Genomic DNA, 12813 nt, shown 5'->3' with positions numbered 1-12813 from the left:
ATATCTTCCAATAGCATCTGTTGTCCAGGCTGCAGTTTACAAAGAGTAAGTAATTTTGTGTTTTGGCAAGTTCTTAAGACTCATCAAGGCCAACACAGAGGGGAGTTTAGAAGAGAGAAATGTATCTCTTGTCTATAAGGTTGATTTCCCTGGGCAATAAGATTTAACATCCTGATTATTTTGTAGGTCAGATGAATAAATATACCTCTCAGACTGATGATGCATGTTTTTTGTTGCTCTGCTAATATAAACCTTTTTGAGGTAAAGTCAAGCACTGCAAATAACTTGTGAAGCTGCTAGCTTCTGCCAACTTGATGAAACTTTTCTGTATCATTTCCTTCTCATAATTCTATCCCCAAAGTTTCTTAGAAGCTGTCTTAAGTGCTAATTTGTGTTCAATTAAAAACTATTTTGTATGCAGAAAGCCTTTTGTTCATATTCATCTGATACCTGGTTTCAAGTATTTGATAGTGTGAGGTGAGTCTCAGTCTAATAGCAGCATGCGTAGGTGCCAGGGATGGCAGGTACATTCACATAGTTTCTATAAGAATGAAAAGGGAGAAGGCAGTGATCATTTTCACCTTTGGAAGCATAATTCTTGCAACAGCCCTTTACAGCATGTTGTCACTTTAGGTTCAAGTTGAACATTTTACTCTGGAGTTGCTTTGAGAAATTAGCCTAGTATATGTAGAAGTGATAAATGAGCAGTTGTCTCCACACGGATGTTTCCTACCTTTTTCATGGTAGTAAGCTGAGTTACACTGTGAGTTCTCTGTCAGTGTACTCTGAGAAAATTTGTCTCTCCTTTCCAGGTCAGATATCCGAGGGGAAGTCTGGGAAGGCTTTGTAATGCAAATCTAGCGAGCCTTTATTCACAGGAGGAATCTTAGATGCTGACCCATAAGGACTGAGTTCAAGATTTCTGTGAATATGTGAGGTTTAAATTAACTATGCACTAAGAGCATAAAGTGCATTCAGTATCTAAATTGCTTACATGATCTAGAAAGCTAAAACTGACCCTATGATGATGAAAAAGAAAGCTGCTTGATACTGCTCCTTGGCAAAAACATTAAAGGAATCCACCCATGGCACTTGAATGTGCGTTGAACAGCCAGTATGTTTTATTTAATACAGTACTTACGGTGGCTGACCAGGTAATTGAGATGTTTAACAAAGAGCAAAGAAACAGATTGAAGGAAAAATGGTTTTGGTAGATTTTGTGAGTTTAAAACTATAAACCACATTATTAACAGCAAATAAAAATGCACCAGGCAGTAATAACCATTATGTTTATACAAAGAAAAAACAACAATGAGCTTAGTTATTCAACTCTGATAATCACCAGCAGGACAGATGACTTTCTGGAGTATCTTTTGAATCCATGGAAGATCAGAATATGGATATGGAATAAGGAAATCACAAGTCCTGGGTTTCTAAATGCAGCAGAGGCACTCTATATTCCACAGCAGTTCTTGCACTCACCCCAGAAGAGGTTTATCCTTGATTACTCTGTTTTGTTGTATATCTTTTTCCAGCTTCATCCTTCTGCCTTGTGGATGACAGTCCAGATGCACACTAAAAATTGCCATTCAGTTTACTAGAGGAATGAATGTATGTAATGATTTTGTAATTTTATTTCAATACTAATATTTTTCCTTTTTTTTTTTTTTAACAGAGGGTATGAACTGTATGAACAAAGATCATGGGTGTGCACACATCTGCCGAGAGACACCCAAAGGTGGGGTTGCCTGCGAATGTAGGCCTGGCTTTGAACTTGCCAAAAACCAGAAGGACTGCAAATGTAGGTAGATGAAGATTAAATTTCAAATGCCCCAAAATGTCTTGTTTTCCTCATTGTGGTTAGTTTCCAGAAGCCAAGAAATCAACTTTGTTTTGGTCAAAGGTCATTTGTAGTTTTACTAATGTGATTTTTACTGTAGAAGATGAAGAGGGATTGAATAACCAAATGTTGTCAGTGGCTGTTAGCAACATGGTAACAGGTTTTCTACCTTCTTATGAATGCGGGAAAGTGGGGGATCAGTTTATTCCAGGCTTTCCTTGCAAAGGAAAGCAAATAAAGCAGAGAGGATTCTAGCTTGCAATATTTTGAAGGTCCATGATATATGCATTGATCAATCTACTAATGGATTTAATGATAAACCCACTAGATCTATCAAATTCAGTGTGTTAACTTCTGTGTTTTAAAGGTTAGAAATGCTTGCTGTAGTCCTGATTCCACTCTACCCACTTCACTTTTCTTGATTCAACATGGAAAACATGCAGCTTTCATATATACTGTTCTTCAAAGAAAAACCCTGAGTAGTGTATTCTCGAAGCTTACACACTGAGGATACAAATATTCATTAGCCCACAAAATTGGAAATTATTTTGTACAAGTTAAAATAATTGACCCTCTGTAACTCAGCACTGCTATCTGAAAGCTTCTGAATTGCATGGAAGTCCTGATGGTTTCAGTGAGTGATAGGTCTAACTCCAATAAGCTGCTTTCCTACTTGGTAGCATTGTAAGAGGAGGGCGGGGGGTGGAAAGAAGTGCAATAAATCAACATTGAACATGGTTTGTGCTTTGCATAGAGCCTGTATTTTTTTTGTAGCTTTTCTTTTATGAGGAAAGGCTGAGAGATCTGGGGCTTTTTAGTCTGGAGAGGAGAAGACTGAGAGGGGATCTAATAAATGTGTATGAATACATGAGGGCTGGGTGTCAAGAAGGAAGGGACAGCCTCTTCTCACTTGCACCCTGTAATAGGACAAGGGGCAATGGATGTAAACTGCAGCACAGGAAATTCCACCTCAACGTGAGGAAGAACTTCTTTACTGTAAAGGTCACAGAGCACTGGAACAGGCTCCACAAGAGACGTTGTGGAGTCTCTTTCTCTGAAGGCTTTCAAGACCCATCTGGATGCCTTCCTGTGTGACCTGCACTAGATTCTATGGTCCTGCTCTGGCAGGGGGGTTGGACTCAAATATCTCCAGAGGTGCCTTCAAACCCCTAACATCCTGTGATCACCTTTGAATATCATCAAGAAATAACACAGGATATTGTATAGCCTGATTGTTTCTCAGTATTAAGAGGCTACACAGGGCCAAGGGCAAAAGTGCAGAGAGAAATTGCCTTTATAGTAATTGTCATTGTCGATGTTTATTAGAAGTGAACTTTGACACTGTTAATTGCGGTGCAACAAGAGCTACATTGGTAAAGTGGAAAAGGATGTTTATTTATGTTATTTATTATTTATTTTCACAAATGTGTACATTCCTTAGGAATTACATTATTGTTCTTCATAGTAAGATGGTGTCCAAAGGATTAGGGCTTTTTCTAGAACGATATTTCTAAATGCCTCAAGGTTAAATATAGTGCAAAACTTGAATTAATTCTGTGCCCTGTGGTTTTCAAATTATAAATGGAAGTATAATGAACTTTTGCTGACAGACTTAGCTCTAAGTAGGGATGCTGAGTTTTTCAAAGCTGCAGAGCTTGCTGCAGAGTACACCAATCCCTAAACCCACAGCACATGCTGCAGTCTTATTTAAAATAACTGCATTTCTAGTCATTCCAAACTCAAAGAAATGTAAAGTTGTAGGCGGATAGGCCAGGGCAGTAATTGTGAGATTACAGCAGGCTCTTTATAAAGGTCCAGTTCTGAAACCAAATCTTGACTTTAAAAAAACCTTCTTCACAGCTAACCATTTCAATGGAACTAGCTTAAATCTTGAAAAGTAGTTTTGCAAGTACTGAGTACAGCTGTATTGAAGAGCTGAAAAACACGTACTTGCCCCTTGTCATCCTGGACTGGGTCAGTAGCCTTATATATCAGGAACTGGTAGGGTCTGATATAGGCCTAATATATACCTCCCAAATATGCTGATTTATCATGGACTCTCTAAGAGACTGTGCCTTTCAGGGCTTGTCAGAGTTCACTTCTCTGTTTTTTCATGTGAGCAAGTGGCAAAGAACCAGTACCTCAGTAAGTGGATTTTAATCAGCCAGTCTTCAATTAAATTAGAATACTGGAGAGGTTTTCAGATACACTGGGCCAAATCTACCAGTAATGAGATATGTTCCTCAAAAGAAAAAAAAAAGATGCTAAAATAAGTTAGAAAGCATAAAAAGTTGGAGGGTGTCTCAAGGCTTTTTATGCATTCATTGCAGATTGTCATAACATTCTAATTACATGATTACATTTCATCATGGCATGCTAACAAGGCAGTTACTACTGGTGTCTTGCTTCGTTCAGCATTTGTGATTGTCACAGCTCATTGAACAGGCTTTTTGTTCAAAAGCTTCCTCTTCATAATTCAGTGTCATGCCTTTCCTGTTGCACAGTATTTAAACTCTATTGTGAAGATAAAATTTTTAATTTCCTCATGGATTTTCCCAGGGTACTCATTACTGTAATATCAAAGTGCTTTGTAGGCATTAGTATTGTATTTTCAGAACATTCTTGTCAAGTTAAAAAGTACTGGTTTGCCTACCTTACAAATGGGAAATGAATGTAAAGATGTTAATGTCAGAGTAATTTAGCAGTGATAGGTGATTAACAAGAAACACCCAGCACCCAGCTTAGCACTTTACTATGACCAAAGCCACGTTCCCAATGGCTCCAGCTGTAGCTGCAAATGCCATGGGGCCATGGAGAAAGAAATATAATATTTTGAACTTGAAATAGATGTGATTGAAATGGCATGCAAAGCCCAAAGTAGGAATTCCGTTGAAGGGGCATGTTAGAGTATTTTAGGGCTCTATTCACTGCCATGAACAAGACCATACTTTCTTGACAGCCTCTTTCTGATTTACTATTCATTCTGCAGCATATAAGATTCTCCAACTATTTCCACAGATCTGCCTTTCCCCAGCTCCACTGTGCAGTGAATGAATAAGACAGAAGTGTTTTCTGCATTTGTCATTAAGGATGGTCATCACAATACAATAATTCTGTGTACCAGAAGTCTGATATTCTGTAGTTTTTAAGTGCTTGATATTGGAAGCTTAGTAGTTTCTTAGTGTAAATCTTGAACATGCCATTTCTTAGTTAAAAAAAAAAAATTGCCCAACCCACTAGGAAAACACATAATCATTGAGGCTGGAACAGACCTCAAGAGATCATCTGGAAATACACTAAGCAGAATCATGCAGATCCATATGTAATTCCTCAGAAGAGCTGCATCCTTTAGATCCAAAGCCATGGTGAAATGCATCTTCAGTGTAGAAGATGCTAGTTGGCCTGCAAACATTAAAAGAATTTTGTCAGAAAGAAGAGACTTAGGAATAGTAAATTTATTTCCAGATTGCAGTAGAAAAACATGGGAAATTACCTCCTCTTTCTATACCTGTATCAATGATGGATTTTAAGATCCTGCCTCCTGTTCAGGATTACATTAGAAATTGTTGATAAACTGAAGGGTTTTCCCCAAAACATGAACAAAGCAACACATTTTTTGGTTGTTAATCTTATTATTAGCTGGATCCAATTAACAGGAACTTGAAAAAGTAAGAAGAAATCTAAAGCAGGTACCCCCACCTGCAATCTGCAACCTAAAAGAAATAATTCTTGCAGAGTTACAAGTGAGTGAAAGCTGAATCTCATAATGAAAAATGCTGGAAAACCTTAACTGCAGCTATTTCAGTCTGTCCCCACTGATAATAACAATTTAAGTGAGCAGGAGGGACAGTATTAAGTAATTTGAATTGTAGAATCATTTCAGTTGGAAAAGACCTTTAAGATCATCAAGTCCAGTCATTCTCTAACTCTACGATGTGAGCAACCATGTTGCTCAGCAGCACATCTCTGTCTCTTTTAAACACCTCCAGGGACGGGGACTTAACCACCTCCCTGGTTCCAGTGTTTAAAAGCCCTCTCAGTTTTTTCTAACATCCAATCTATACCTCTCCTGCTGCAATTTGAGGCCATTTCCTCTTGTCCTACCCCCATCTCGCTCCAACCTCTTTACAGGGAGTTGTAGAGAGCAAGAAGGTCTCCCCGCAGTCTTCTCTTCTCTAGATGAAACAACTCCAGTTTCCTCAGCTGCTCCTCGGAAGAACTGTTCCCCAGACTTTTCACCAGCTTCATTGCTCTTCATTGCCCTTTTCTTGACAAGATTCTAAAAGTCCAGTCTAGTATGTTTACAATCAAATGCCATCCCACCTATGCCAAGTGGCAGCTTTTGGGCTCCTGCTGGCAATGTTCTCTATTTGCTTTCAGTACAAAGATCTCCAGAATGTTAAAAATTTAAGGCCATACTAGAATAAATGATGTAAACAGTGTTGCGTGTGCAATTTTATCACATTAGATAAATTATATATTTCTTGGAAAATTTAGTTAAAAACAGTGCCATTTTTAAGTCACCTGGAATTACAATATCCTGATTAAAACTGTTGTAGAAGACCACACTACAATACCGAAAGATCTGCCTTGTTGCAAATTCTGTGGCATTCTGAGTCATAGGATATATTTCAGCACACATGCAAACATGATCAGAACATTGTTGTCTTAAGGGATTTTTTTTTTTGTTTAGTGGACACTAAATGCTACATTTAATATTTAGCCCTACATTTTCAAATGCTCTTTGTCATGGGCATGTCAGGCAGAAGAGACCAGAAAAAAATATTATATAGCAGGATTTAGGCTGTGGAGTGAGACTGAGTTCTGGTATTTTCTATTTTCTGGCAATTTTAACATGGAAAATCAGTAACATTATTTAGTGGAATAAGTACAGTAAAATCCCATTATTCTTTAAAATGTCACTCCTCTTAAAGATGGTTGTTTCTTGTCTTTCATCATTCAAAATGTCATTTTAAGACTAGTCCATACATTTATATAGATGTAAGCAGTGTCTGACTTGTAAAGCTGGATCTCAAATGTTTAGCTCAGCCCAGCCAAACTGAATAAATACTGCTGCTTACAGCATAGGCAGGTGGGCAGTTGGGGATTTTATGCCATGCTGCCCACCTGCAGGTTCTGAAAAGTGTCTGACCAGTCCAAGAGCCTGAGTCAGTGAAAAGAATAAACTTCTCTTAAGCACCAGTGTCAGGGCTTCAGCTCAGGATGCTCCGTAACTCTTCATTTACAGTAGAATCAGTACTGTGAGAAAGACTGGCAACTTGGCCACCAGCATTAGACACCTCAAATAAATGGTAGGCATCTTTGAATTAAAGGATAGAATCACAGAACTGTTTTGGTTGAAAAAGGCCTTTAAACCCATCAAATTCAATTGTCAACCCAACACCACCATGGCCGTTAAATCATGTCCTGCTGTGCCATATCCACACCTTTTTTGAACACCTCCAGGGATGGAGACTCTGCCACTTCCCTGGACAGCCTGTTCCAATGCTTGACCACTTTTCCAGTGAAGAAATTTTTCCTAATATCCAACCTAATCCCCCTTGGCGCTATTTGAGGCCATTTGCTCTCATCCTATTGCTACTTTGGAGAAGATACCACACCCACCTCACTACAACTTCCTCTCGGGTAGTTGTAAAGAGTCGGAAGTTCTTTCCCTTTGTAGGGCTTGTGTGCTCTTTCTGTTCATGTTTGTAGCCAATATGAGCAAAGTCTTCTCTGTCAGATGCCGGTTTTAGCCAATTGTAGATGGTATTTCTGCCACTAAGGGAAAAACCTTTTTGATTGCACTTGAAACATACACAAATACTGAAGCAGGGTCAAAAGCAATGGTGTTACTCTGCTTTTAAATCTGCTATGTAGGGATAAGCACAACAGATATGTGTATATTCTAGTTTGGTTTAAAAAAATAACAAACCACAACTATTGTTCCCCATCCCTTTTCTTGTAACGTGATTTCTAATATTTTGAGGTGATCTGTGTCTGTCAGAAGTTACAATTTGCCTGGTTTTGTTTGTCTGTTTAGTGCCACAGACTGAGTGAGCACAGTGTCTTTTGCAGAGCTGTAGAATCCATGTTTGTCAGAAATAATTTTTAAAAGAATACTTTGAGATTTCTCACTAATTTTGCTTTAATGCTTTCTGACAAAAAAGTGGAGTAGCTCTCTATGTCCCTTCACTTTTGAGTAATTTTGGGTTTCTTCCTCTAAGCAAGAGAAACTTCTTGATATGTCATTGCCACAGAATTAAGGCTGGAAGGGAACTGATATGATAAACTGACTTTAGCAAAGCTTTTGACGCTGTCTCCCATGGCATTTTCACAGCCAAGATTAACAAGTGAGGATTGGATGAGTGGGTGGTGAAATGGATTGGAAGCTGGCTGAAGGACAGAGCTCAGAGAGTTGTAGCCAGTGGGGCAGAGTCTAGTTGGAGGCCTGTGGCTAGTGGTGTTCCCTGAGAGTCAGTACTAAGTCCAGCACTATTCAATATATTCATCAATGATGGGGAGAAGGGATAGAGTTTGCCCTCAGCCAGTTCATTAATGATACTGAACTGGGAGGAGTGGCTGCCATGCAGCGTGACCTAGCCAGGCTGGAGAGCTGACCAGGGAGAAATCTAATGAAAGCCAATAATGGCAAGTGTAAAGCCCTGCCTCTGGGGAAGAACAACCCCATGTATCAGTACAGGTTGGGTGCTGGCCTGCTGGAGGGCAGCTCAGAGGGTAAGGTCTTGGGAGTCCTGGTAGACAACAAGATGACCGTGAGGCGGCAGTGTGCCCTCACAGCCAAGAAGGCCAATGGCATCCTGGGATGCATTAAGAGGAGTGCGGCCTGTAGGTCAAGTGAGGTTCTTCTCTCCCTCTATGCTACCTTGGAGAGGCCTCACCTGGAGTACTGTGTCCAGTTCTGGACACCCTAGTTCAAGAAGGACAAAGAGCTACTGGAAAGAGTCCAGCATAGGGCCACTAAGGTGCTGAGTGGACAAGAACATCTCTTATATGACGAAAGACTACGAGAGCTGAGTCTGTTTAGCTTGGAGAAGAGGAGGCTGAGAGGGGATCTTATTAATGGGGTGGGTGTCAGGAAGATGGGGCCAGACTCTTCTCAGTGGTCCCCACTGACGACACAAGAGGTAATGGGTGTAAACTCAAGCATAGATAGTTCCATCTAAACATGAGAGAACTTCTTTACTCTGAGGGTAGCAGGGCAGCACTGAAACAGGCTGTTCAGAGAGGTGGTGGAGTCTCCATTTCTGGAAAATTACAAGGCCTACCTGGATATGTTCCTATATGATCTGCTTTAGGTGATCCTCTTCTGGCAGGGGAGTTGGACTTGATGATCTTCAGAGGTCCCTTCCAACCCCTAGCATTCTGTGATTCTATGATTTTACTGGATCTGCTATATATTTTGTACCAGTTTTACCTGCAGAGCTGTCAAAATCCAGAATATTTGCTTAAGTTGTTTAAAATAAAAAATTGCAGTCTAGACAGAGATTTGAATCCTTCATAAATGCAATTTAGTAATATTTGTGCGAGTCAGGAAATGGAACTGACCTGCATCTGTGTTCATTGGTTGTGTAGAACAAGAACCAGTAACTTTAGCATACACAGAAACTGTAGACATGATTCTGCAAGATTTGCTACAAACCCCACCAATGTAATGATTTTTCGTAGAGAAATATAGTAAGGAAAAGTCCCTCATGTTATGTGGACCAGAGAAACTGTGTTAAGATATTTTCATCTCTGCCAGCAGAGACTTTCAGCAACAAATGCCAAAAATAGCCACTGCAGTCAAGTTGTTTAAAATATACCCTTTGTTGCTGATTGCACTTTTAAGATCCCCAATAAAAACACTGTTGGTTAGAAATGTTTTTAAACATCTAGCATAAACAACCCCTTGAAGTTGATTTGTGATGGCACTGCAGTCCAACAGGGATAGAAACATTGAATGAACCACCATGTAGTCCAGGAGGCATATGGGGTCAAGAAGGGGGGGAGGATAGGTAAGTGGAAATTACCTTATCTTGGATTAGCTCTGCCAGTATGCACCCAATACTTTGGATATTGCAAGCAGCTGCCTTTTGTACCATTTATTACCCCTGCTGGAGGTGATCATCTCCTTGTGCTCATTACTGGTGAGGCCACACCTTGGGTATTGTGTTCAGTTCTGGGCCCCTCACTAAAGGAGGGACATAGAGGCACTATAGCATGCAAAGAGAAGGGCAGTGAGGCATGTGAAGGGCCTGGACCACATGGCCTGTGAGGAGCGTCTGATGGAGCTGGGGTTGTTCAGTCCAGAAGAGGCTGAGGGGAGATCCTCATTGCTCTCTACAACTGCCTGAAGGGAGGTTGGAGTGAGGAAGGGGCAGCCTCTTCTCTTTGGGGCCGAGTGACAGGACTAGAGGAAATGGTTTCAAACTGCACCAGGGAAGGTTCAGGCTGGATGCCAAGATATATTTCTTCACAGAGAGGGTTCTCAAACATTGGAGTGGTCTGCCCAGGGCAGCAGTGGAGTCACCATCCCTGGAGGTGTTTAAGCAGCATGGCTCTTAGGGACATGGTTTAGTGTTGAGCCTTCATCTCTTGGAGGTCTTTTCCAACTGTATGTTTTCTCTGATTCTGTGATTCTGTTTCATGACATCCCAGACACAGACAGTGAAAAGAAAGCTTCCACTTGATGCAAAGCAGAATGGTTTCTTTCATTTATATTTTTACCAAAATAAATTAATAAGTAAGTTATAAAACTGGAGAAGGAGAAAGAATGCCTGAGGGTGGCTGTTGCTTAGGGCAGTTTGTAATTCCTTAGAAGCTTAGGTTTCCTATGACTTGGAGTTCAACTCCCTCATCTGGTGGAACTGAACCTACAACTCCCATTTTCCAACCTAATTCTAAAACTGTCAAGCTCCAGTAAGGGAAATCAGACTGCTCTCCATCTTTCTCATTGGCATTCTTTCCAATTGGATAAAACAGTGCCATTTCTGGGAGGAGAGGTGGGAATCCAGTCAGACCCTCTTCTTGTAGATTGTTCTTACCACTAGGTCATGAGTGCCTTGCTAGCTCGGCACAGTACAAGGATTTTATTCAAAGTGTACAGTGTGAAGGATGTTTGCACCCATAGTAGCCTCTGCTCTGTACTCATCTGGCAGATGGACAATTCCTGTTGTGATCTCTGCCGTACTTGAGAGACTGTGGGTGTAAACTTGCTGTTGCCACACTGGCAAGAGGATTTAATGGGGATTCTGTTAGATATGCTGTGATGAGTCTCCCTCTGTTGATTTTATTAGAAGTGTTTCATTTTAAGCAAAATATTCAGTAATTATTGTGAGTGGCATGACTGTTGAGTACTGGGTACTCACACCAGAGATGGGATATTTCAGTTGTAGCTATTGTGACTGCAAATTCCAGTCTACTCCACTTTTAAAAGTTAGTATTAAAGCAGGATCACTGAGGTCAGTGGAAAATTATACGAGCTTAGCCATATTGGGTTAGATAGAACCTCAGTTTAGATTTAAGACACGATTTTAAAATCCTATTAACCATTATCTTGGTTGTACTTTGCTACCCTGACTCCTCTCTTTACTAGGAGGAAAATTCTGCTAAGAGAAATGTGAGGAAGTTCCTTCTGATTTTTAGGAGTCTGTATTGAAGTTACTGTAGTCAGTAATTACTGTAACTTTTCAAAACGTTGAAGTCTTCTGAAATGATGATTATGATATAACCGAGTAATGGCATTCTGGATTTCCCCTGTATCTGCCTATATGTATATACCAGTAAAAACCTAGTCCAAATTACCTGTGTATATAGACAGTAAATTGAATTCAGAGTTCAAAATTGTGTTATTCAGTCTCAGGTTACGTGACTGCAAAGGATTAAATGGAATAGGGGCAAATGAGAGGCATTGCTAATGGCACTAGCCAGATTAATATTTAAAAACTCCTTTGTCTTAATAGTCAAATATCATGGAACAAAGGAAATTGAATATGATTTATTAACTCATGTAAACTTCAAAACTCTACTTGCCATGAAAAATGTTTGCTTTAATGTAGGTTTAGTATTTTTTTTCACTAGAGGACATTTTAATTGATAAAAGTCATTTTGCACTGCGTGCTTGGAAGTGGAAGTGACATCTCCAATGTTTTCTTCCTAGATGAGGCCTCCACATTGTTTATTTTTTGCCTCAGAAATGAAAATAACAAAACAAAACCAAAAAGCCCATCTTTCATGTTTTATTTTTAATCATTTCTCTGCTCTAGGAGGGCAAATACTTGAAATAACAGATTTCAAGACTTACATGGTTCTATTCTTGCAGTTTGTTCTCTGCTTCCTCCACATAGAAAATTAAGGGGATGGAAAGAGAAATACTGTCTGTAGACTTGAAGATATATATCTGTGTTGGTAGACTGATGATTTCTTCATGCCATATACATCATGAATATGAAGCGTGTAGCTTTTAGGAAGAGAAGAAATTGACTAACCAGTCATACCAGAATTAGGAATAGAAATAGATGTGGGAAAAGTAGCTCGTTTTTTGGGGTTTTTTCTTCACTGCATGGGTTGAGAGTAGAGCATGAGACAGGGGTGAGGAGTGGGAAGAAAGACTAAGTAATGCAAATAACTGCAAATACCAATGTTATGTCACCTTATGTCTTGGTATGTTACTGCTCTTCTGTATTCTGAAAGGCCCTCAAGACTAACTGGTTTCATTGTCATTTTATTCATATATACATATATACACATTCATTTGGGGCTTAACTAGTAACCTGTAACTATGGGAATGGAGGCTGCCAACACACCTGTGATGACACAGATACTGGCCCTGTATGTGGTTGTCATCAGAAGTATGCCCTGCATTCAGATGGCCGAACCTGCATTGGTAAGTACTTCTCTGCAGCACATTTTATTTCACGTTCCTCGTCGAATACGTATGTGCACATACGTGTGTGTGTATGTGTGCGCGT

The 12813-nt window shown here is 39.9% G+C and overlaps 1 protein-coding gene across 3 annotated transcripts in view; it reads left to right on the top strand.

Moving 5' to 3' along the window:
• The window catches only part of SCUBE1 (signal peptide, CUB domain and EGF like domain containing 1), a 214215-nt gene that overhangs the window by 104341 nt on the left and 97061 nt on the right, over nt 1-12813 (top strand). For all 3 annotated transcript variants that reach the window (XM_054399407.1, XM_054399410.1, XM_054399409.1), the window contains 2 exons: nt 1676-1801; nt 12612-12728. In XM_054399407.1, the coding sequence (XP_054255382.1) occupies nt 1676-1801; nt 12612-12728 (243 nt within the window). The remainder of the gene's footprint in view (nt 1-1675; nt 1802-12611; nt 12729-12813) is intronic.

Source organism: Indicator indicator, chromosome 3 (assembly GCF_027791375.1).
Source record: "Indicator indicator isolate 239-I01 chromosome 3, UM_Iind_1.1, whole genome shotgun sequence".
Classification (NCBI taxonomy): domain Eukaryota; kingdom Metazoa; phylum Chordata; class Aves; order Piciformes; family Indicatoridae; genus Indicator; species Indicator indicator.
Note: the sequence above shows the minus strand (reverse complement) of the source record. Positions and strands in the feature narration are given on the sequence as shown.